Source organism: Xenopus laevis, chromosome 9_10S (assembly GCF_017654675.1).
Source record: "Xenopus laevis strain J_2021 chromosome 9_10S, Xenopus_laevis_v10.1, whole genome shotgun sequence".
Lineage (NCBI taxonomy): Eukaryota > Metazoa > Chordata > Amphibia > Anura > Pipidae > Xenopus > Xenopus laevis.
Genome location: NC_054388.1, coordinates 56399906 through 56426583, shown reverse-complemented (window position 1 = coordinate 56426583; position 26678 = coordinate 56399906). Strand labels below are relative to the sequence as shown.

Genomic DNA, 26678 nt, shown 5'->3' with positions numbered 1-26678 from the left:
CTGTGCAATCTGCATTAAACATTAACATAATTTGCCCATGCTTGATATCAGCATGGGGTAACCTTATTTCTTTATGATATTCCTTGACAGATGTAGGCTCTGTGGAAGGTCTGGCTTATCACAGAGCTTGGGATACACTTTACTGGACAAGTTCTACCACATCATCTATCACCCGGCATACAGTAGACCAAAGCAGGAGAGGGGCATTCAACAAGGAAGCTGTTATCACCATGTCTGAAGATGACCACCCTCATGTTCTTGCACTTGATGAGTGCCAAAAGTATGCAAATATATTCACTTAATTACCAATTTATTATATTAAACAGATGTCTAGTTTTAAAAATTCAAGCTTGTCGCTTCAAATATTTCAGTGGAAAAAGCACCATTAGTTGTAATATATAATTTAAGATTTAAATTAGAGAGAGAGATTTTCCTAAATTTATAAAGCACATATAATAATTCTTATCCTGCTTTTTCTAGTTACATTATTTCAAATATTTCTGAAGAGCCAAAAAAAAAGTATTTAGGTGGATAGTCCCAACAACCACTGTCTGTTAGAGGAGGCTATTATTTTACACTATAATACTTTTTAATTTGTTTTTATACTAAATATATGTATGCTAGTTGTAATACTAATTTTTATATTAATCAAACCAGGGCATTAGTATAGCCTGACCATTTTTCTCATAATTGATATAGTCATAATAAACAAAAGATGTACTCAGATGTCTGATATCACTGCCGCATATTGTATCCCAAATAAGTATGTTGTTATAATGAATGAAAACTGTGACCCCCTCCTTTATTTTCTGAATTACAAAAACAAAAGACATTTTACATGGTCTGTTGAACCTGCGTTACTGAAAATAAAAATCCATGAAATTTGCACAGTACTTTTCATATAAAATTAAATTAGTATACAAGGTTATGGAACTAGACGAGGACCAGTTTTCAATATCTGACAAAGGGCATGGATCAATAGTTATGTGCTGATGTGAATCAATAGGTACAGTAAGTGCTACTAGAAGAGTCAAAGCAAAGAACTGGAAGGAGCCAGACATCAAAGAGACAAGAAGAACTAGCAAATGTGTTGTTCATAAAATAAATCTTTAACTGCTAAATTTTGAGCTCTGATTTGATATATTCACTATGAGTAGAACTATGGTCTATGTGAAATAATCTTAGAACTTAGTACTATAATTTCTCACTCCTATGAACCCTGACAACAGGAGGATGATGACAAGGAGCAGGAAACACCATAAAAATAATTACAATTTATTTTTTCAAAAATAGTAATCTAGGAAATGTTAACTGTAGATGTTTGATGTTTAACTTCCTGTATGTTATGAAATTCGTTTTTTAGTGGTTGGAAACAAAAAAAAATATCTCCCTAAAAAGTTGTTTAATTCAAATGAACACATTTTGTATTTGGCATGTTTTATATTTTATTTTGAATCTTTACTCAGATATAAAACAGACTAAGGCCAGAAATTGTTAAATGGTACCATTTTATTTTACTGTCTTTCACCCTTTAGTGTAAGGCAAAAAAAAAAAATTCACAAGGTCAATGAAAGATTCAGGATAAATTGCTATGTTGACCTACAGATGAATTACAGTTTGCTAATATACATGGCAACCTCAGAACATATAATTTATGGATCAGTACTCATATGGCCATAAATAATATCCTGTTTTTTTCCAGTGAGCTACATCTATATGTTGCATTTCAGGCTATATGTTCACAGTAAGGAAATGGGCAGGCCCTCAATGAGCAGTCCATCAAGACTATTCTGAATTCTGAATTTATCTCAATATTTTCTGCTACAAATTCCAATCAAATCCGCTTGGGTTTTTATGCTTATTTATTATAAAATTTTCCCAAAAATTTGCTTTGTTGAAAAAAATTTGATTTTCACTTTTTTTTATATTTTTTCATACTAGTTTTAAGAATTTCAAGTTTTTTTTGGAATTTTCACCCGAAAACTTCAGGGTATTGAACCAACCCCAGCGCATATCAAAAAATCATCGGGACTTCTCCCACTGACTTATATGCAACCTTGACAGGTTTAAGATGCCAGCTTTTCAGATTCAGACTTTCCCATCCTCAGGCTTTCATAAATTCTGAAAAATTTGTGATTTTTTTTAAAAGTATGATTTTATATAATTAAAAAAAACATTTTTTTTTTTTTGTGATTTTTGCATTCGGAGTTTAGTAGATAACCCCCTTAGGTTCTTATTTATCAAAATCCGAATTATTCTGAATTTTTAAATGAAAAAAGTCAGAGCAAACTAGAATCCATGATTTGCCCCTTTTTTTTTTATTAAAAAACAAGCACAATATTTTTGGATCCGGGACAAACTCAATAAAGTCAAGCGAAAATCTGATTTGAGTTTTTTCCAGAATCACTCTATTTTTCTGGCTATTTCCCAAAAAGCCTGAATTTGTTTGCCTGAAAAGTCCCAAATAGCCTGATTTTCAGACCAATTTTAATGCAGACCACAACAACTTTGAAATAGGATAGGGACCTCTCCCATTGACTTATATTCAACCTCAGCAGGTCTTAAGCTGGTCATAGACGCAAAGATCCGATCGTACAAATCGAGGATTCGTCCGATTTTTTGGGCGCGTATGGAGATCGGTCGTTTGGTCGATAGGACAGGTTAAAAGATTTCTGTCGGCTGCCGATAATATCTCTGCATGTATTGCCGATCATACGATTTTTAGAGGGAGACTGTCACCAGCTTTGGTCAGACATAACTTTTGTATGATTGCTGTCAATGGAAGAACATCGGCTGATCTGTTCTTTTGTACTTTATTTGATCGGAATGGTTAGTGGCAGGTCGGGAGATGGGAAAGTCAGATCGTACGATGATTCCTACGATCAGATCTTTGCATCTATGGCCAGCTTAAGATGCTGGATTTTCAGATTCTGACTTTTCCTATCCTAGGGGAATAATACATCTCGAAAAATGTGATTTTTTTTTTCAACTAAGAATTCGATTTTATAGAAAAAAAACTCAAGTTTTTGGCATTTGGACTTTAATAAATAACCCCCTAAGTCATAGGCTGTTGACAGTAATGTGACTAATGCATGCACACAATGCAAAGTTTTTTTATAAACAGGAAATATTCTAATACCTTGACTTTCACCCAGTTTAATGTTTTGGACTAACTGGAATGAACAGCATCCGAGCATCATGAGATCCACACTTTCAGGACAAAATGCACAAGTCATTGTCAGCACGGACATTGTGACTCCAAATGGTCTCACTATTGACCACCCAGCAGAGAAGCTCTACTACTCAGATGGCAGCCTGGGAAAGATAGAGAGGTGTGAATATGATGGATCACACAGACATGTAAGTAAAAATCTAAAGAAGGTATCAGACAATTCATTATGTTTCGAGTTAATGTCAAATAACCTCACAGCTTTTCTCTATTTCTGATAGCAAACTAAACATATTTTACTTTCACTTGATCCAGTGATCTTAATGTAGCTTAGCAATATAGTGTGAAATTTAAATGATTCTGGTCAAAAGATTTTATTGCTGAAAGTCATGGATCTTTTGCCACCATTATTTCACTTTTCATTCACACTATTTATTTTGTACAGTCATTATTTTTCTCTTATTATAGCATTATGCCCATTTTGTGTCCTAGCTGTGAAAGACATTTTATAACGTGAAGCCTCATTTGTAGTTCTTAAATGGAAATATACCTGGCAGATACTGTAAATACAGTTTAACTCATATTTAAGAGATTCATGTTTTTTAACTGCATTTAATGACACGAGTGAAAACTGTCATATCCATTTGTCATAGCCATGTCCAACAATTTAAATGGTAAGTGGTTGCAATTGGCAATATTGTCATGAATAACTGAAATTTTTTTGTCCTGGTGAACCAAGCATTACTTTTTTAAGGAAACATTGAATGTAATGCAATGATATACAAGGGGTATCAGGGTTCTTTGCTCACTGTGACAGAATGATTTGGTATATATCCTGTAGGAAGGCAGAACCTCAGCCTTAATGCATTGGATGACTGCTGTTTAAAATAGATTAAATAGGATATGTGCCGCTGTGACAGAATGCCCTGTTATAAATATAGCTAGAGCCTTAGTCATAAAGCATCACATGACTCTTTTTTTAAAGATATCTACAATCTCAGCCATAAAGCAGGGCCAGACTGCTGCTTACAATGGTATCAGATAGGATCTGTCGGTTAAAAAATATAGCTAGAACTTCAGCCGTAAAGCAGGTCATGATTACTACTTAAAGGAACAGTAACATCGAAAAATGAAAGTGTTTTAAAGTAATAAATATATAATGCAGTGTTGCCCTGCACTGGTAAAACTGATGTGTTTGCTTCAGAAACACTACTATAGTTTATATAAATAATGTAAGGATCCGCTTCCACGTTCCTTCCGGCGCAGGCGCAGGCGCGCTCATCGGGGAACCGATGCGCGTCAGCGCGCAGCGTTGGACGCCGGCGACGGTCGCCGACGCGAGGGCGTCAGCGATGGACGCCGATGACGGACGCACTGATGCCAGCTGTGCGACGCCAGCGTGATGACGCCAGTTTGGCGCCAAAAAAGCTCTATTTAATCCTAACCAGTACTGTGACTCCTTGCCTGGTTATTAGGTTATTTGACTGAAACCCTAGCATTGTATTCTACTGATCTTCTGTGTTTGACCTCAGCTTGTTCCCGGATTGTCTATTGCCGCCTGCCCTGATCTTCTTGCCTGACCTCGTTTACGACTCTTCGCTGCCTGCCCCGACCTCGGCCTGTCTGACTTCGCTTCTGCCTGAACCCTCTGTACTTCGCTTCGGTTAGTCTCATTGGCTACTCGTCACTTCACTTCTCCCTGTTCCACTCCAGGTGGGTTAGTGTTGTGCGAGGCGCTTGTGGGTTCGTGTTCTACAAGTTCCTGCTCCTTCTTCGTTGGATTAGACGGTAAGCCTGACAGTATAACCAGGCCATGGATCCAACCGAAGGGGCTTCTCCATTTGCTGTCCTGACGCAACAACTGTCATCTTTGACTCAAGCCGTTCGGGAGCTGCAGAGCGGTTACGCTCAGCTACAGGAACACATCAGAACACATCCTCCGGCTGCAGACCCTTCCTCTGCTGCAGCATCCTCTTCCTCTGCTCCAGCTGAAGTACAAGTGATCACTTCCGAAATTTCGGAGCCGAAAGTCGCTTTCCCCGAAAAGTTTGCTGGAGACCGGAAGTTATTTCGCAACTTTAGAAGTAGCTGCAAGTTGCTATTTTCGCTTAAACCCCACACCTATCCAAATGAACAGACACGAGTGGGGGTTGTCATTTCTTTCCTGACTGGCGAGCCCCAGACGTGGGCCTTCCGTTTGTTGGATCGGCAAAGTCCTGTTTTGGCCACTGTGGACTCTTTCTTTGATGCCATGGCTGTGGTCTATGATGACCCACACAGAACCTCCACTGCCGAAGCCGCCCTGCATGCCTTGAGGCAAGGTACCCGTCCTGTCGAGGACTACACTCTGGAGTTTCGCCAGTGGGCCGAGGATACGGAATGGAATCCTGCAGCTCTGAAGAACCGCTATCGTCTGGGCCTTTCCGCTGAATTAAAGAATGAGTTGGCCCGTACAGGCATTCCTGACACCTTGGAGGAGCTTATCCATATATCCATTCAGTTGGATCAAAGACTGAGAGAACGTAGGGAGGAGGAAAAGGCTGAAAAAGCTGGTCTTGTGTCTCCTACTTGGCTCTTACCTTCTGCTCCACCTCCTATCCGTATGCCTCCTATGATGACATCTACGGTTCCTACAGCCACTAACAGTTCTGCCCCAGAGCCGATGCAGATTGGAGCCATTAAGCCTGCATTAACTCCTGAAGAACGCCTCAGACGCCGCAGGCTTAATCTTTGCCTGTACTGCGGTCAAGCAGGTCATCTTCTTCGGAATTGTCCGACCCGTCCCTCGGGTAAGGAGACTTATGAAAGAGACTTTAACAGTTGCAACTTTTCTGTGTCCTTACTCACAATTTCTCTATCCTTGCAGTGGGGAGACAAAGTGGTGGAACTCCAAGCAATACTTGATTCCGGGGCAAGTGGGTGCTTCTTGGACCGTGAAGTTGCTCTTCAGTTCCAAATTCCTCTCCAATCCAAGAAGAACCCTATAGCTCTTCGTGTGGCGGATGGTTCTCTAATTACCTCGGGTCCTGTGGTTCAAGAGACTGCTGCACTTTTTGTTGTGATTAATAAAATTCATGCTGAAGTAATGAATTTTGATGTGGTAACGTCTCCATTATTCCCTATCATTTTAGGGCTACCCTGGCTACAGAGACATAATCCTTCTATCAATTGGGCCACTGGCGGTGTAACATTTTCTTCTAAATTTTGCCTTTCTAAATGTACATTAGAGAATCCGTCTTCTTCAATTAAAGTATGTTCCCTTTCTTCTTCTTCTGAAATTCATGATCTTCTTCCTCTGGCGTATTGGGAATTCGCTGATGTCTTCAACAAGAGAGGGGCCGACAGGCTACCTCCCCATCGTATTTATGATTGTCCCATTAATCTTCTTCCAGGAGCTCAAATCCCCTTTGGACGTATTTATCCTTTAACTGAGCCTGAACTCTTGGAATTGCGCACCTATTTGGATGAAAATCTAGCCAAGGGATTTATCCGACAATCTTCTTCTCCTGCCGGAGCTGGGATCTTCTTCGTTGAAAAGAAAGATCATTCTTTGAGACCGTGTATCGATTATAGAGACTTGAATAAGATCACGGTCAAAAATCGTTACCCTCTTCCTCTCATTCCAGAGCTGTTCCAACGATTTAAGGAGGCCAAGATTTTCTCTAAGCTTGATCTTCGAGGGGCCTACAACTTAGTTAGAATTCGGGAAGGGGATGAATGGAAGACAGCGTTCCGTACCCGTTATGGTCACTTTGAATATCTCGTCATGCCGTTTGGACTTTGTAATGCCCCCGCAACGTTTCAGCATTTTGTCAACGATGTCTTTCGAGACTTTCTCGATATTTTCGTCATCATTTATCTGGACGATATTCTAATTTTTTCTAGTTCTTTGGAAGAGCATAGAATACATGTGAAGAAAGTTCTTGCCCGTCTCCGTACTCACCAGCTCTATGCCAAGGTCGAGAAATGCATTTTTGAACAAACATCTGTGGACTTTTTGGGGTTTTTTATCTCTCCTTTAGGAATTCAAATGGATTCTAAGAAAGTCTCGGCAATTATTGATTGGCCTATTCCCTCTTCTAAGAAAGCTGTTCAACGCTTCATTGGATTCTCAAATTTCTATAGAAAATTCATTAAGAATTTTTCTCGAATTATTTCACCAATAACTGAACTCACACGTTGTAATCAAAAATTCTCTTGGTCACCACAGGCTCAGATGGCTTTTGAGAGATTGAAAAGACTCTTCACGTCGGCTCCAATTCTTCGTCATCCAGACTTGGCTCTTCCATTCACATTAGAGGTCGACGCCTCAGAAAGTGCTGTGGGCGCTGTTTTATCACAGAGGTCTGGGATTCAAGAAGAACTCCATCCAGTCGCTTTTTTTTCACGCAAATTGGCCAAGTGTGAATGTAACTATGATGTGGCGGATCGTGAATTACTTGCTATTAAACTGGCATTAGAAGAGTGGAGGTATCTCCTCGAAGGGTCCAAACATCCAATTCTCATTTTCACTGACCATAGGAATTTGGAGTACCTGCGTTCCGCCAAGAGATTAAGACCTAGACAGGCAAGATGGGCCCTTTTCTTCATGCGATTTAACTTTCACCTTACCTACCGGCCCGGGTCAAAGAATATCAAGGCTGATGCTCTTTCCCGCATGTTCTCCTCTGAGGATGAGACTCTCTCTTCTCCTGAGACAATTCTAAACTCTAATAACTTTCTTTTGTTACAATCTGTTCTTGTGGATCAAATTAAGGATGCCTCTAAAACTGTTTGTGAACCCTCTCTTGTGCCCAAAGAAGGGTTTCTTCTTCATGAAGGGAAAATCTTTGTTCCCGAACAGATGCGTTTGGAGGTTCTCAAGAACATTCATGATTCTAAACTGGCGGGTCATCCAGGTATAAAGAAAACTATTGTTTCTGCTAAAAGACTGTTTTGGTGGCCTGGGATGACTAAAGACTGTTCGAAATTTGTCTCTTCGTGTGAAGTCTGTACCAGGTCCAAGGATTCTCATGTTCGACCTATTGGCCTCCTGCAACCCCTTCCAGTTCCTTCTCGTCCTTGGGGCTCAGTGTCAATGGACTTTATTTCTGACTTACCACTCTCCTCTGATTGCTCCGCTATTGTTGTCTTTATTGACCGCCTGACCAAGATGGCTCATTTTAAATCCCTGCCTGGACTTCCTTCTGCCTCTGAGATGGCTGATTGTTTTATCAAGGAAGTAGTAAGACTTCATGGTCTTCCCGATGAAGTAGTATCTGATCGTGGTCCACAGTTTACGTCTCAATTCTGGAAAGCTTTATGTGGGGCTCTTAAGATTTCTGTGTCACTTTCATCGGCTTTTCATCCTCAAACCAATGGCCAGACGGAGCGAACTAATCAGACTCTTGAGCAGTATCTGAGATGTTACTCATCGTATCTCCAGGATGATTGGGTTAATCTCCTGCCTCTAGCGGAATTTGCCTATAATAATGCTCAACATTCTTCTATCAATCAGTCCCCCTTCTTTGCAAATTACGGTCTACATCCTGTCACCTTCCCTTCCTCCATTGTTTCTGATATTCTTGTTCCTGCAGTCAAGGATCGGTTAACCTTTTTGGCTGATAATTTTCTGAAGCTCCAGAGGAACATGAGGAGAGCGCAACAGAATTTCAAGATCTATGCAGACAAGAAACGAAGAAGTGATCCAGAGTTTAAGGTGGGGGACCGCGTTTGGTTATCTACTGTTAATCTCAAGTTGTCCTGCCCCAGTAAGAAGTTGGGTCAACGGTTGTTGTGGACGGTCAAGAAGAATTCGAGGTTGAGAAGATCCTGGATTCCCGTGTTAGGGGCAAGCATCTACAATATTTGGTCAGTTGGAAAGGCTTTGGTCCGGAAGAGAATTCGTGGGAACCTGTTTCGAACATCCATGCTGCTGAGCTATTGAAGAATTTTCACAAGAGCTACCCTGATAAACCTTCTGCCAGTTGCGTCCTGAGGCCGCTCCTTGACGGGGGGCAATGTAAGGATCCGCTTCCACGTTCCTTCCGGCGCAGGCGTAGGCGCGCTCATCGGGGAACCGATGCGCGTCAGCGCGCAGCGTTGGACGCCGGTGACGGACGCCGGCGCGAAGGCGCCGGCGACGGTCGCCGACGCGAGGGCGTCAGCGACGGACGCCGATGACGGACGCACTGACGTCAGCTGTGCGACGCCAGCGTGATGACGCCAGTTTGGCGCCAAATAAGCTCTATTTAATCCTAACCAGTACTGTGACTCCTTGCCTGGTTATTAGGTTATTTGACTGAAACCCTAGCATTGTATTCTACTGATCTTCTGTGTTTGACCTCAGCTTGTTCCCGGATTGTCTATTGCCGCCTGCCCTGATCTTCTTGCCTGACCTCGTTTACGACTCTTCGCTGCCTGCCCCGACCTCGGCCTGTCTGACTTCGCTTCTGCCTGAACCCTCTGTACTTCGCTTCGGTTAGTCTCATTGGCTACTCGTCACTTCACTTCTCCCTGTTCCACTCCAGGTGGGTTAGTGTTGTGCGAGGCGCTTGTGGGTTCGTGTTCTACAAGTTCCTGCTCCTTCTTCGTTGGATTAGACGGTAAGCCTGACAAATAAGTTGCTGTGTAGCAATGGGAGTAGCAATTCAAAGGAGAAAAGGCTCAGGTTACTCATTAGATAGCAGATAAAAACATAATGGTGTTATCTGTTATCTGCTATTTAACCTGTGTGATATAGACTTTTTTTCAATTTCCACCATTGCTACACAGCAGCTTGTTTATATGAACTATAGTAGTGTTTTTGAAGCAAACACATCAGTTTTATCAGTGCAGGGCAACAGTACATGATATTTTCATTACTTTAAAACACTTTCATTTTTTGTTGTTTCTGTTCCTTTAAAGATGATTTCAGACAGTATGCTTACTTTTATAAAATTCTCAGTTAAAGAAACAACTCAAACCTCAGCCATATGGGTTGATATATTTTGGGAAAAAGGACAGAAATACAGCCACAAGTATCCTATGAAAACACAAAAGGGACTATAACTTTTCCAACATACTATATATATAACAACCTATCTTTTCTACATATTAAAAATTCAGGATGTATACATGATAAGTGTGTCTTTAAATGAGTCAAGATAACTTGAACAGCTAAATGCAAAGTATCAAACCTGTATTTTGTGACCTTTTCATTTGTTCTCATTTGATTTTAACTTAATAATTAATTGCAATATGGCCATGTGTGATTTTCTTGAGATTTAGTCTATTAGATTGATTTTATGACTTTTACTGACTTTACTTGGTGTGCACAGTTTAGGAATACGTTGATATATGCAAGGCAAGAACTAGACTAGCAAACTTAATAATATTAAATTAAACTCTATTTATTCATATGAACTTTTTTATGATAGCATATTCCTCATTAGTACTAGATAACTGGTCAGTGCTGATAAGATCACATTTGAAACTGTTACATTTTCCTCATAACATCTTTCCCCTACAAATATCAGCATCTATATCAGTAAAATAAACTTTGTGTTGAGTAAATTGTCATCACTTTGTTCAGTGTCCTCCTTTGACATTCCAAAATGGCCAATTTAGAACTTATTCAAACAGAGCTGTGGCATCAGTTTTAGGTAGCCTTGGGTATGTTTCACAAATTAATACTGCAAGGTCTTTACTATTTTATTACACATGTTCAATATATAGTTTGACACTTTCTGAGAGTTTCCAAGCTTAAAACTGCTGCAAGGATAAAAACACCATAACTACAAGCTATTGAATGGAACCATCCTATAAAAAATTAATTTACATAATTTTGTACTCATGTCAAATTTATTTTTATTTTTACTCTGCTCCTTACATTCTTAAAATCTGTCTTAAATTGTATTTTTGATTATTTCAATGATCAGTTATCTGTGAAAGATAAATTAGGTTTGAAAGGGATATTACATAATAATGCAATAAATATTTCTTCTTGCAGTTGACCTTAGTTGCATTTTGATGATAATTGCCCACAATACATAGTGCCATCCTCACAGGAGCAGGTATATAATATACTGGGTCTCACAATGAGGTGATGCCAGAGCTTTCTCTGCTATAGTCAACTGAAATCTGACAAACATGCTATAATACTACCCTGACCTTTGATTTTGCAATTATTTCCAGCTGCAGCCGTGGGGGGCTAGGCCCTTGATTGCGAAACGGTTATCCTGCACTTTAAATAATTCTAGAGTTATAGTCCATTTCACATAGCAACGTGTACAAAGACACACCCTTTGAAATTAATCATGTTAGGTGCAATGTTGAATCGTAATTCATCATAGAACTTACACCTTCCATATTTATTAGACAGACTACACTATTGACTTTGGTAATTATAATCTAAAATACAGTAGTTATAAACACATAGGCATTTTGTAGCAGAAGGGATAATTACAGTATAACCTGAAAAGTGTACCATCTACTTACCAGTCAACATGGAAACATATAGATGCAGCTTGAAGCAAACCAAAATGATTTTAGGCAACTTCTTGTATCTTACACAAATATAGATGTTCATTAGTCTCAGAACCTAATTGGGTATAACCCTTTAATGATACTATACATCTTGAGGCATCTAATAAAATTGGCACCATACAATTAATTGCTTAACAGTAGGATTCATGGGGAGATTAAAGAGAAAATATACACACCTTTTTGGCATGAGCTCAATCAGTTGGGCTTATGTAGAAATCGTGGATATACATCCACTAAACTTTCAGATATACAGTACTGTAAATAGAAATATGTTTTACACACAGTAAATATACCTGATTCCAGGAAAACATGAAAACTCCAATGAGCTATTTCACAAGATCTCTTGAGAGTGTAATGCATCCCCTCCCTAACTTTGTTCTATTCTAAAGTGATGAATTCTGGGTTTGAAGAAGGACTTCAAGTTCCAGAATACTCAACTTCACAATGGAGCAAGATAATTGTGATACTGAAGTGCAGTTAGATTCTAAACACACACCTAACACATAGGCCCAGAATCATGGGTTTCCTTCAATCTGTGGAATCATGTCTATGTAAAAATAAAACACATTTACAATTATCTTTGGAAGTTTTTTTTTTACACAAGCCCAACAGAATAAGCTCATGTCAAAACGAGTACTACAATTTTCCTTTAAGTGCTTTCATATACAGTAGGTGCATGCAAACACAGGTATGGGGTCCCTTATCTGGAAACCTATTATCTAGAAGTACATAATTTCAGGTCCTTATACTCCCATATTCCATTTTAAGTCCATTTTAAGCAAATTTGAATTGAATGTTTGAATGAATTTTAGCAAACCTAAGGCACTGTATGTTGACCCAAGATCCCCTATCTGGACAACCCCAGGTCCCAAACATTATAAATGTATACCCCTACAAGAAGAGTCTTGTGGCATTTCTTTATGCAGGCTATAATAAAGACAAAGGGTTTATCCTTAATATAAATCATGCTATTCACACTCCTGTTAGTGTGGCCAATCCCCCAAAATATCATATCATGGCATTAAACTATCCCTCCTCTTGGCTTATTGTAATAACATTGTAAACACAATAACAGCATTGTTGAAAGTGATAATGTGATTGATGTGCTTTGACTGCTTAACAAGGCGAAAGAAAATAAAAACGTTGTTGTCTAAAATATTTTGTCATTGTCCACAATATAAATTTCAGTGGGTATATTATTCAAATTGTGCAAATGTGCAAAATGAACTCATATTTATCTCTGATTTCTATGATTATTATTGTCACTCAATTTTTCTCAAGAGTGAAGGTGCCCAACAACATTTTTCTTGAGTTTCACAACATTTCCATTGGCTTCTATAGAATATAGAATTACTAAGCCAGTTCTAGAAGTACAGTGACAGAATTATTCAAAAAAGAAATGCCGGTGTGCCCAAACAATCTCTGCATTTATGAGTTTCTGAGTGTTTTATCTTTTTATTTTATGCAATATAGAGCTACTTTTATTAGCTTCCATTACCCAAACCATGACTCATAACTAATATTTTGTAACAGATGGTTAATTCTACCACCAGGTGGAGTGAAAACTAACCACAGAGAAAAAATAGTTAACAAATAGTTAAAAATTTAAATTGCCTACAAAATGGCATTCCTGCAAAAGCTCCAATCAATGATGAAGACAGCCATTTTAGCATTCAAGTCACTGCCATCTGCATAAGCTACAATAAGAATTGTGTATATATAGTGTAGTATTTCCTTATTAGGTAAATACTACACTATATATTACCATTTCTTCTTTTCCCCGAGCTTTTTAGCACTGGTTTTCTTATACACAATTCTTACTGCATATCCGAAGGAGAACGGATCCTTTAACCGGCAGAGGGGCGTGAACTACAGAACTTGGATACTTTTTTTCGTTTAATTGCATAAGCTACAATACCTTACAGAGTAAAACCTATATAGATTTGCATATGACACATGCTGCATATGTCAGCTGGCCATTAGCATTAAGGTCTGACCTGAATCAGTCAATGGCTAAAGAATTAAGATAAGGGGACCGTATCAATATATTTACAGTTCAACAAACAATTAGCGGATTAAGTAACATAAATAAAACTAGTGTTAAAGATAAATATTGGTTAAAAATGTCAGTTTATGAAATATAAAAGAATAATAATAAACCTTTATCTTGTCTTGTGTACATGTTATGCCCCCTGGTCATACAATTTATTCCTTAGCTCTATGCAATTTCATAAGTGAGAAGCTTAATAAAAACATTAACCGGAAAAAGGATAGGTTTTAGGAGAACAATACATGTATTTTTATTCACAGAACCACTTGAAACTCTGTTGAATCCGCTAACCGATCAACACATTTGTGACCTGTGATTGTAATAAGCAATTTATTTCCAGCAGTGGCTTATTGCTTTATTCAGATATTGAGATTTTTTGGTAACCCCATAAACAATATACATTTCAACCATCTGAGCAAAAAATAAAAATGGGAGTATGAATATTGTGGTAATGCTGATCTCAATTTAAAAACATACAAAACCCCCAGTTACATTTATATTAAAAGCATACTGGAGGTTTTAGATGCTCCGGGAATATAAAGGGATACACTGATCATATAATTAAACTTTATAGAGATACTAAATATTTATGTAACTTTAATAGTTCCACATTATTTATACTACTAGAAATATAATACAGCAAAGACTACAGTAAATATTACCGTTAATAATAGTTTTCCCTAGTAAACTACTCTTTTATATTACGTATTGTTATGGTACATATAAATGCCTTTTATCTTAAGTGTTTTTTTTTTTTAAATGCTATGTTTGTTAGTTGTGTTCCTATTGTGCAGTTAAGAACCATTGATTCAAGGACACTGCCAATGCGTGATATTGCAACAAGTCTCCAGTCATTTGCATTATTTAAAATCAATGAACCATCTTCATAAGTGCATGATCTTTAAAAAAAAAATCAAGAGGGAGTTAAGGAACATCAGGGATTTCTATTCCCTCAATATTAAGTGCAAATAGTGTGCATTAACAAGCCTATTCATGTGTTTAATGTTTTCATCAAATGTACAACCATTTCCTTAATAGTTCTGTTTTATAGATGACTGCAGTTACAGTAAAACACAATGCCATATAGTCATAATCTTTCTCATATTGATTAAAATGTAATAATTGCCTAGGAATTTCTTACTTTATGGAATGGTATAAAAGTGTCTTATGAGAGTAACTTAATATTTTATTTGATATTTAAGTACTAAGTTATACTGTAATAGTCATTTGAAATGGGATCTATCTTGTGAGGAAAAGTATAAAACTTTTTTCATATTGTGCATTTAATGGGATTTTATGGCATTGCACTATTTTTAAAATCCTATTACACGTTTAACGCACCCTGTAGAAATTCTATTGAAAAGGACAAGTATTTTTTAAAGTAATACTTTTATATACTCTATTTAACAGCAAAAGTTTAGCATGTAACTTTATTGTATATTGGTGTAACACAACTGTATCAGCATAGATTTACAGGGACTGATGACAACCTGCACCTAAATATTTACAGCTTCAATTTGCAAGACAGATAAAGGAACAACTTAGATTTGTTTTTTCCAAAGATTTATGTATGTGATCAAAGTTTTAGAACAGTCTGTTTGTGCATCTTATGCACCATATGCTACTTTTAAATCTGTTCTATCTAGTTCAAATAAGAACAATTCATGAGTCATATACATACATGGTTCACCAAAACAACTCTTCTTTTTATACAATTGAAATCAACCATTGTCTTAAAGACACTCAAACAACAATGTGACCTGGCAGGCTGAAACTGATCTAGCTCTGATATACTTAAAACTGTCTTTCCTTTTTAGACGGTTAAGAGTAACTCTCGTAAGACACTTTGATACCATTCCATAAAGTAAGAAATTCCTGGACAATTCTTACATTTTAATCAATATGAGAAACATTATGATTATACTAAAGCTCTTCAGTGAATTGCTAAGAGTTAAGTTGGGTAAACAACAATTTTATGAGGACCCCAGTCATATAAATGTTGACAAATATGCCCATGTAGGAGTTGCTTTTTCATGGGGATGCAGCAACCCATCGTTTGCGTTAAAGTTGAGTGTACATATCTAAATGTGGATTGAATCTAATTGTAGACAGGATTCCATAATTTTTGTTCATTTGTATTAATTTGGAAGCAGCAATCTCACTTGGATTTGATATCTACAGGAGTTCTGAAACTGGTTCAAATTAGTTTGCTATTGATGACAGCAATTATCTCTATACAAAAAATACAGCACTTTTTATGGTTGCACAGCTTTGGGAGAATTATTTTTATGAGTCCCTTTTGCCTAAATGTGTTCAACATTATTATAGGACAATCTCTATTAAAATGCAGATTAGTCTATGTTCTTGCAGACTAGAAAGACAGATGGTCCTATTATAAGGATTGTGCATGTGTCCTGCACAGTAAATTGTTTTTACTTTGCACAGCAACAAGCATTTCACTACATGTCGTACTTTGTATGTTGTGTATGTGACAAATAAATTTGAATTTGAATTTGAGATGGTCCTATTATAAGGATTGTGCATGTGTCCTGCACAGTAAATTGTTGGCTGCAAATAATTTTGTTTATATATATATAAATATATATATTCATATAGGTCTTAGAATAATTAGTAATAGAAGTGCATTTTTTAGCATTCAGGTTCTTTTTAACTTTTTCATTTATTGATAGCAAAAGCTTGAAAATTCAAAAAACCCATCAAGCTTCTACAGATTTAATTTTATATGTATTTTGAACATTTTTTTTTTTGAGGAATTCAAAACATTCAAACTTTTTCAGACTTATTCATTATACATGGAACAATTTAATTCTCATTAAAGTTTATGGTTTCTTTCACAAATTAATGTGATCAAGTTTTTCTGAATTCAATATTTTGGTAGTATCATGACTTGCTGCCTAGATTTTGGTTTGGTAAACTATGGGGGAATGTAATATTGGTCGCTAATACAAAAATCGATCGCAATTTATTTGCAATGTAAATAAATGATTACAAAGTGAATATTTTTTGCCTTTGCAAACACTTTGCCCCTCACACAACAGTAGAATAGGGATTAAGAATTTTAAAGTTAGTGCACAGTGTATGTAATAAAACTTCTTAAAGAAAATGTTGTTACATTTGCTCCAAAAGTTTACACCACCTTCAAGCTAGTGTTAAAGATTTGCAATGCACAATTAAGATTTGCAATGCAAGTAAAGCATAATGAAGAATATTACATTGTGACATGAATTTTTATTTGCAAATTTGTTCTTTGTGATTTTTATTACATTTCCCCGCTTAGAGACTAAAAGCAAGAAAACTACCCTAAATTTACAAATAAGGCAGCTTAACATTGATTGTATTTCAAATGCTTCTTAATGCACAGGGACCAAAACTTTTTGTTAGCAAGTCCCAGTAGTGATGGGCGATTTTTTTTGGCAGGCAAGGATTCGCAGTGAATGTCTGCATTTCACCACATAAAATGGCAGTGAAACTTTGCTGTGGGAAATTCACAGCAAAAAAATTGTTGCGTGGTAAAATTGGCATAAAAATTGTCACTCGTAAAAAAATTTCAGACGCGCATTGACTTTTATGCATTTGGACAAAAGAGTCACATGTAAAAAAAATGCCACTGGTGTCCAAATTGTCGCATGTCAAAATGATTTTGATGGCCATTTACTTCAATGCATTTCACAAATTTTTTGTTGTTTTCGCAAAGATTAGCCCATCACTAAATCCCAGTGATTACTGATTCAAAATGCTCAAGTGAGTTTTAATTCTGGATTGACTTGCTAATATTTATAATTGTTTTATTTTAATATCCCATGTTGTATTACTAGACCGCTGGTTAAATTAATTCCTTATTATATTTAGCTGCCTGGAGTTGGTTTTTAAAGCATTTTTTATGTCCTTGTGTGCAGGTAATTGTCAGATCTGGACCGGGTACTTTTTTCAGTCTGGCCATTCACAATGACTATATCTTTTGGTCTGACTGGGTGAGACGGGCTATAGTTCGCTCTAACAAATACACAGGAGGAGAAACCAAAGTTCTTCGGTCTGACATACCACATCAACCAATGGGAATAATTGCAGTAACCAACGACACCAACACATGTACGTAGTTAAACTTAATTTTATTTTTCATAGCAACAAGGGAATCAAGGGGTAATTCCTGCTATGTGCAAATAGAAAGTAACTATATGTAACTGAATGGAAAGTGTCTGCACAACTCGACTGCCTTTCTCACAAGTGTGAAACATATCAGTTGGCTGTCAGGGAGGTTGTAGAGAACTTCACTATGTCCTCACAGGTGGAATACTGCAATACACTGCTGATTGGTTACCATGAAACTACTTAAATGGAATTATGGTTGGACTATTTACTCTTTAGACAGAGGAAGACTGATTTCACCAGGGGTTATTTATAAACACTGGGCACATTTGCACCTGGGCAGTAACTCATGGCAACCAATCAGATGATTGCTTTCAGTGTTCAACAGCTGCCTGAAAAAGCTAATCACTGATTGGTTGCTATGGTCTACTGCCCAGGTGCAAATAAGCCCCACCATGTTTCTATGACACAATAACTCTCATTTCAGTACTGGTCATAAAGCAAGCTAGGACATTAATATTTGGCACTATGAGTAGATAAAGATAACTAGGAAATATTGCATATCTATGATGTTAAGTATTATTATTATTATTATTATTACCCTTAAAATGTAGACATGATTACTGCATTAGTTATAATAAATGTGCCCATATCACTGCTTTGTATATTCCATATACATCTTTGCGATTATCATTTCTAAAGAGGTTAGCTTTCACCTTTCCTTCTATACTAAGGTGATGACTATGTATGATATGAGTTTCCTAATTTGTCCAACTGGCTAGGTGAATCATGGACACAAGTGTGCCATTTATTCATTGGAAAAGGTAACAGTTAAGTTTCTGTATAAAGCTAAAGAACACAGGAAAAGGTTGAATACATGCATAGAACTTTAGTAACATCATTCTTAAACTCAAATGACAGAATATTGACATCACGGCTGCCAAAATTCTGTTCAATAGTGAATATACAGTTTGCTTATGCCCGGTGCAGTGCATGAGTGTTCTATGCCCCCTGTGCAGGTTGTGCCTTTGTTATACTGAGGTCAGGGATCTTGAGCTCAGGAAAGTTATATTGCCTGCCTTAAGCAGTGGTAAGTACAGGGCTCCCACATGCTCTCCTTCAAGCACCTATACAATGGCTGACTAGAAATTGGCCAGACATGAGTCTGTGTCCCTTACAGGAGGATCCAATGCTGCACCTACTTACATTTCATTGACAATTCTTTCTCTGCACATATTTGCACATGACAGCAGCAGGCGTAAATATAATATATATTAGACCAAATGCAGTGGGTTACAAGGGACAGATTTTTTGTTTGCTCTATTTTCTTTAAAGGGGACATATAGCATACATTTTCACAATGCATCAAACCATGAAAAATAATGTAAAATAGAAGAAAATAGAAGAAACCTTTTGCATCAAAAAACATCTGTATTAGTTTGAAAACTATGCCCAGCCCTCCCCCTTTGCAACTTCCTGTCCAGGACTCTCCAGTATCTGAGTCTGCAGCCGCTAGCTCTTTCTGCCTAAGCTACAGAACAACAACCAGTGAGGGAGTAGTGGGTATGTTTGTGATGTCACACTCAGTCCTTCCCTGCAGACATCTGCCAACCCTTACTGCTTGTTTTCCCTTCCCTGAACTGCTCCTTTCTCTCCCTCTCTGCCCTTTTCCTTTCCCACTTCCCCTCAGTGCAGTGTTTGTTTCTCTCCCTCTCTGCCCTGATCATTCAACCCCCTCTCTGTCCTGTTCCTTTCCCCCCTCCCTTCCCTGCGCTATTAATTTTTCTCCCTCTCTGCCCTGGTCATTCAACCCCTCTCTGTCTGTCCATTCAACCCCCTCTCTGCCCTGTTCATTCTCCTCCTTTCTCCCATACTCAACTCAAAATTCAGAAAAAAAACGGGCAATCGAAATTTATTTAAAAGAAAATTAAATTCAAGTGAATAGGATCGACCTGCAAAGTCAAATCTAATTCGAATCAATTTTGATTCAAGTTTTTCACCAACAAAATAGTTTTTATTAAAAATTTTGATTTTTAAAAGTCCACCAAACGACTCCAAATTGATTGTAGGGGGTCCCCCATAGGCTAAAAAACAAATATAGCAGGTTTTAGATGGCGAATAGTCAAATTCAAATTCCTAAAGGGAAAGTACATGATAAATTTCAAAATTCAAACTTAGATTTTTTTTTAAACTCAAATCGAATTTGGACTATTCCCTAGTTGATTTACACTAAAATAAACTTGAAATTCGGATTTAAAGATTCAAATTTTCAATTCGACCCTTGATAAATCTGCCCCTTAGTTTAAATACCATAGTCATTTTCTACACAATATTATGTTGTATACAAAAAAGTAATCAACATTTTTTGGTTTTCCTTTATAACTCCCTGCATCTGTTATTATATGTTATACAATTCCAGAACATGAGCTGCATTTATTCCCTTGCAACTCCCTGCGCCTAAATATACATTGTTCCAGTACAGCTGCATTTATACCTTGCAACTCCGTGCACCTGATCATAACTTGTTCCAGAACATGAGCTGCATTTATTTCCTTGCAACTCCCTGCACCTAAACATAAATTGTTCCAGGACAGCTGCAATTTACCTTGCAACTCCGTGCACCTGATCATAAATTGTTCCAGAACAGCTGCATTTATTGTCTTGCAACTTCCTGCACCTAAACATAAATTGTTCCAGAACAGCTGCATTTTACCTTGCAACTCCCTGCACTTGATTTTAAATTGTTTCAGAACAGATGCATGTATTCCCTTGCAACTCCCTGTGCCTGACCATAAACTGTTCCACAACAGCTAAATTTTCCCTTGCAACTTCCAGCACCTGGTCATAAATTATTCCAGAACAGCTGCATTTACTCCCTTGCAACTCCCTGCAATTAAACATAAATTGTCCCAGAACTGCTGCATTTATTCCCTTGCAACTCCCTGCAATTAATCATAAATTGTCCCAGAACAGCTGCATTTATACCCTGCACCTGATCATGTATCAATATGCAGGAAAACAAACCTACAGCTGCTGTTATGGAATATCATAACAGTAAATACTAATGTACACTGTTTGTATAACTTTTATAATAAAATAGAGGCAGAGAGTTGCAGTGTATAACAATGTGTTATGGAATATAGATTATGTTCAGTAGGGCAGGTACATTTGTGACTGATGCCTATTTGCTGTGCAACTGTACGGCTTTTTGCCGCCCCTGGTAACTGGCTGCTCCGTGCCGCCTGAGGCAAGATTCTCTTCTAGCCTCATGGCTGGAGCAGCCCTGGGCAGCAGCATAAGACATGTGCAGGCTGGAAACACACAGGACAGAGGGTGGGAGGGGTTTGGCTGCTACACCTGAAAGTTCAGCCTGTCATGCAGTGCTTTGACCACTTCCTGTGAACAGAGAATGAATGAACAGACACTCCCACTCTTCATTTCAGCCTAGATTCTGACCTGTAAACATCTATCTGCAGCTCTGATATAATGACAGTTTTAGGAGGTAAAATGCTTTCAAAACGTTTTTTCTTTCTGCATCATTAACGTACATGTTTTGAGGAAGGATGAGTAATATATCTGAATATGAAGGTTATATATAATGTCTCCTTTAAAATAAATGGGATAACATTCCTGCCTATATTCCCTCTTTTGGATCTAACTATAAATACTGGTGTGGTCAATAAATAGAGAAAAAATTCCCTCATCTCAATAAAAAAACATTTCACCTTATTTTATAATGTTTATGTATGCTTTAAATAGACCATTCACTTACATGTAAAGCCACTCTAATTTTTTATGCATTGTGTTTTCTAGGTAAATTGTCACTATGTTCTTACCTGAACGGGGGATGTCAGGACCTTTGCCTTATTACTCCTGATAGTCGTGTTAATTGTTCATGTCGAGGAGATCGAGTACTAGTAGATGACAACAGATGTGTGAGTAAGTAATTTATTTTTCACTGAATGACAATGAGAAAAAAATTAGTTAAAGTAAAATTTGTAACATTTAGTTAAAGTGCTGTATTGATAATTCTTTATTAAATGTAATGGTCTCTAAAATATAATGAGCAAACCAATGAAGGTAACATAGCTGGGATAATACAGCAAATATATCTCCCCTACACCTGTGCATGATTAATATATACCCTATAGATAGTACCTAGCATAGGTTATGTCTTATCACGGTCTCCAGGGATTAATTACATTTTGCATGGAAACAAAGAAGAATTCTGTAGAATATTTTTATACCTGGCGATAAGTGAAATTTTTTGGATGAACTCAGTCATGATTTATGAAAATTGAATTTATCATAATGTGTTTTTGTTTCTTTCTAATACCATTATTAAATTAAAACGAAAATAAATTATACATCTAGTATATCCAGGCCTGAGATTACAGTTTATTACATAATTTGTATTATTAATATACATATAGTTAATTGATTTATATTTCATTTGTAGAATAGTGTATAAATAAATATGGATATCTGAACATATTTACCTTTTTTATATAAGGTTTCAAACAACAATAAAGTTTGATTTAACAATATGAGAATTAGAATTTTGCTCATCTGTAGATCTTTTCTTTTAATATCCCTACTTTTGTGCACCCATAACATTTGGAATTATAATTCTTCATTAGATTCTACCTCTCATGCGATAAATAATGCTTCATATCAATGCCTTAGCAGTCTACATCTTTTTCTACAAAGAATACTTTAGAATATTATTGAACAGTGAATACCTATACTAAAGGTAGAAAAAACAGTACAGTTACAGTAGGTTCCAGGGTTTGTATAGGAATAAAAATTAAGGCAATACCAAGCCCATATACATATTTATTTATACACTATTCTATTGAGCATGGCAATTTTTTTTATTCTTATTCTTTATCTTATCATTTTAGACTGTATTTCTTTGATATATGTGTGTTTGATTTTGCATTCATGTTTATTATTACTTTTAACAAATTCTTTTCAGGTAAAAATTCCTCCTGTAATATATTCTCTGAGTTTGAATGTGCAAATGGGGAATGTATTGAGTACCAACAAACCTGTGATGGTATTGTTCATTGCAAAGACAGATCAGATGAAAAGCAGTCATATTGTGGTAAGATTCATAAACTTTAAACTGCTCATGGTTCTTGCAAGAAAACAAATTGTAGACACTTTAAGACCATTTATTAAAATTCAAGATTTTGATTCTGCTGCAATTGGGGAAAATTAGCAGTTTTTTAAAAATTAACCCATTGAATGTCATTCATATATTTAAAAATTACAAAATGTGATCATTCGTAAGGTAACAATCATATTTTGTTGTGATAATGATTTAAATTACAATTTTAATAAATATGCCCATAAGGATTTTTTGGATTGGAGCAAAACTTAATCTGTTCAAAAACCTGAATAAAGGTTGGGCCAATAAGCTGTCAGCAGCTTTTATCGGCCCATGTTTGGTGGCCTTAAATAGATGGATATTTAATGAATATAAGAAGCTAAAGATGTTTAAAAAAACTTGCTTGAAAGAATTGTATATCTAAATTGATTGCCTACCTATTTCAGACTTTAGGACATTTCAGCATTACATACTGTTAAAATAAATGACATAATGTACTAATTATTGTTGTTGTGTAACTTATTGAGGTATTTAAGGGTGCTGTGTGGCAGTCAGCAGATATTCAAGGACTTGAAATTATGTGTCGTTATACAATGCAGCCTTGATCCCAGGGGCTTACAGCTATTTTGGGAATGTCAAATAATGTCCTTTCCAAAAAGTCAATTTTTCATTTTTAATCATAAAATGACAGTGTGATGTATGGCAACGTGTTATGGGGATTAACCATTTCAGAAACTGCTACCTAACAATGATCGAGGGTGCACAGTTGAGACTTTTCCAGAATAACGATGAAAGGTCTATATGCTATTTAGACAGCCGCTGCAAATACTGTCTTTTATGCTAAACTCCAGCAACATTAGCCTTCTGTATTTTCACAAGGTTGTAGAGCAACCATTCTCAGCAAAGTTTTAACTTGCCACATGTCAAGTTCTCCTATCACTGGGTCAGTGGCCGTTTACATATATGGAACCACAAAGGTAATTATTGAGCTTATAAGTATACAAGCGTGTTAACAGCATACAGTAAGAGGTTAAAGAAATATATAAAATACATTTATTGCAAGAAACCTCTGTTTTAGGAATGCACAAATACATTTCACTGATATTACATCAACATAGAGTTGATGAAAAATAGAAAAATGTTGCAACCCAAAGGCTCTTTCTGGTAATTTAATGTTGTATTGTGCAAAGGTCAAGTAGTATTTACTCCTGAGCTAGAGGTTACCCTTAGGTTATATGTTGTTTACCTTTGCAGTAGGTACAATAAAGCTCTCACTTACTTTTTATAACCATCTTCACAACCTCACATCTCTCAAAATAATTTATTTATATGTAAACATTCTTCTACAAAGGGACATTTCATTCAGTCCTATCTGTATTCTTTTATGCTTTAAACATTCTTTAATTTACAACTAAATACACATCAGAAGACACAGAACATACAACACTGCTGCTCATTTTCAGAACCAGTGCAAACAATACCCTTGCAAAAAGGAAAGGTTGTGGGAGCATTCCATGGCTAAATAAAAATGTACTAAATTACAATAGAAGTGCAACTGATCTGGCCAAATTAACTACAGACATAGAGAAAAAGAAGAGAGATTGATCAATGCACATTCCCTGGTCCCCTGTCATATCAGTAATCTATGCAGATGCATGTATTTACAAAGACAGGGTTTTTTTAGTTACAAAATTATGATCATAAGATTGATAAGCCACCATACCACGTCAAGGTAAAACCTATATGGCGATCCCTAACTATTTACCTCTGGTCATGATATAAAATGGTCATGATATAAAATGCTAAAGCCTCCCGGCATAAGAGCATTACCTGAAATAAAGGTCTCCCGACCTGGGCATCGATTTCAATCATAGGGCTTAGTCCTCCACTGCCATTAGCTTACAAAGGGGAGGGATAACCTAGACCACAGTATTGGTTCCATGAGATTAATCCTCCCCCACTTGCGGCTTTTAAGAGAGAGAAACTGCCCAGACCAACACCCATTTCCAAAGGCATTGTTCCACCATTTAAACGGACGGGTGTGGGAGTGCTACAACCACATGGAAGACTGGCCTGCAGCATAGCTGCTAAACTTCCGAAAAGATCTGCTACAATACAAAATGCAAAAAGGAAAGGTTGTGAGAGCACTCCATGGCTAAATAAAAATGAACTAAAATACAATGGAAGTGCTAATGATCTGGCCAAATTAACTACAGACATAGAGAAAAAGAAGAGAGATTGATCAATGCACAACTTGTATAATTTGAATTCAATGCACAGTGGTAACATTCTTCTGGTTGGGAATAACAGGGAAATAATAAGTAACTATTTTCATAATGGTGTTCCATTAAAAACTATAATATAAGGATATATAAAGGATGTTAAAGGGAATTGGGAGTACAATGCTACAGTTTACCAATGCCGTTGAGAATTTGTAAATTTAGAATATACGTATTGGAAGATAAAGTCAGCTAGTTACTACAGTATAATGGAGACCTCTAGCTATATACAAATTGACAGTTCTTTATTGTGACTTCAGGGAGACAATTTCCTTCGCTAGTGTGAAGGTTCATGACCTCTCATGTAATGGTTCTAAGTTGTTCTTTTGCTTCAAATATTTGTATTGCTGAGAGCTACAAGCTGCAATTTATTTTACCTTGAATCTAACATTAAATCACACGAGGATCCAATTCACAGAAAAAAATAATATTTTCCAATAATATTTCTACACCTGTAGATTCCAACTGGATGTTTAATGGTGTGCTAGAATATACATATTTGTGGTATCAAATATCTGAAGTTATACAGCAGCAATAAAAAATCTAGGTCATTATTTCATCACATTAGGGGGCCCATTTACTTAGTTCAAGTGAAGGAATAGAGGAAAAAAAGTTTGAATTTCGAATGGTCGAATATGGCTACTTTGACCATCGAATTGGCTACTTCAACCTTCGACTTCGAATCGAACTATTCGAACTAAAAATCGTTCGACCATTTGATAGTCGAAGTACTGTCTCTTTAAAAAATTCTTCGACCCCCTAGTTAGCCACCTAAAACCTACCGAGGCTAATGTTAGCCTATGGGGAAGGTCCCCATAGGCTTCCTAACAATCTCCTGATCGAAGGAATATCCTTCGAGCAATGGATTAAAATCCTTTGAATCGTTCGATTCGAAGGATTTAATCGTTCGATCGAACGATTATTCCTTTGATCGTTCGATCGTAGGAATAGCGCAAAATCCTTTGACTTCGATATTCGAAGTCGAAGGATTTTACTTTGACGGTCGACTATCTAGGGTTAATTAACCCCTGATTCGACCCTAGGTAAATGTGCCCCTTCGAAGTGTAGGGATTTAAAAAAAATATGTAATTACTACAAAATTAAGATATTGCAAAATTTATAAACATCCACCATTAGTTTAGGAATAACCCTGCAATATATATTTAAAAAAGGAAAGGTTTCACTTACCTTAATAGAATTTTTGTAAGTAGAAACATCTAAATTGTTGTTAAAATCATTTTGCGTATGGATGAATGAGAACAGAGCACTTTCATGTATGATGTAAAGTTCACCAGAATGTTTTGCCTCCCTGGATCTCCATTACCTTACAATCTTCTCTCACAAAAGTTATTTATTAATAACTTTTAATTCATTTTATTAATTATTATTAACTCTTGAGAAACGTGTGAACCCGTTCAAAGAGCAGTTAAGGTGTGATCTGTGGTTGTGTGTTAA

General features: G+C 36.7%; 1 protein-coding gene across 1 annotated transcript in view; it reads left to right on the top strand.

The window, feature by feature from the left end:
* The window catches only part of LOC108702259 (low-density lipoprotein receptor-related protein 1B-like), a 724128-nt gene that overhangs the window by 536428 nt on the left and 161022 nt on the right, over positions 1-26678 (top strand). The window contains exons 41-45 of the mRNA XM_041578093.1: positions 91-280; positions 3156-3360; positions 17642-17834; positions 21645-21770; positions 22810-22938. Of these exons, the coding sequence (XP_041434027.1) occupies positions 91-280; positions 3156-3360; positions 17642-17834; positions 21645-21770; positions 22810-22938 (843 nt within the window). The remainder of the gene's footprint in view (positions 1-90; positions 281-3155; positions 3361-17641; positions 17835-21644; positions 21771-22809; positions 22939-26678) is intronic.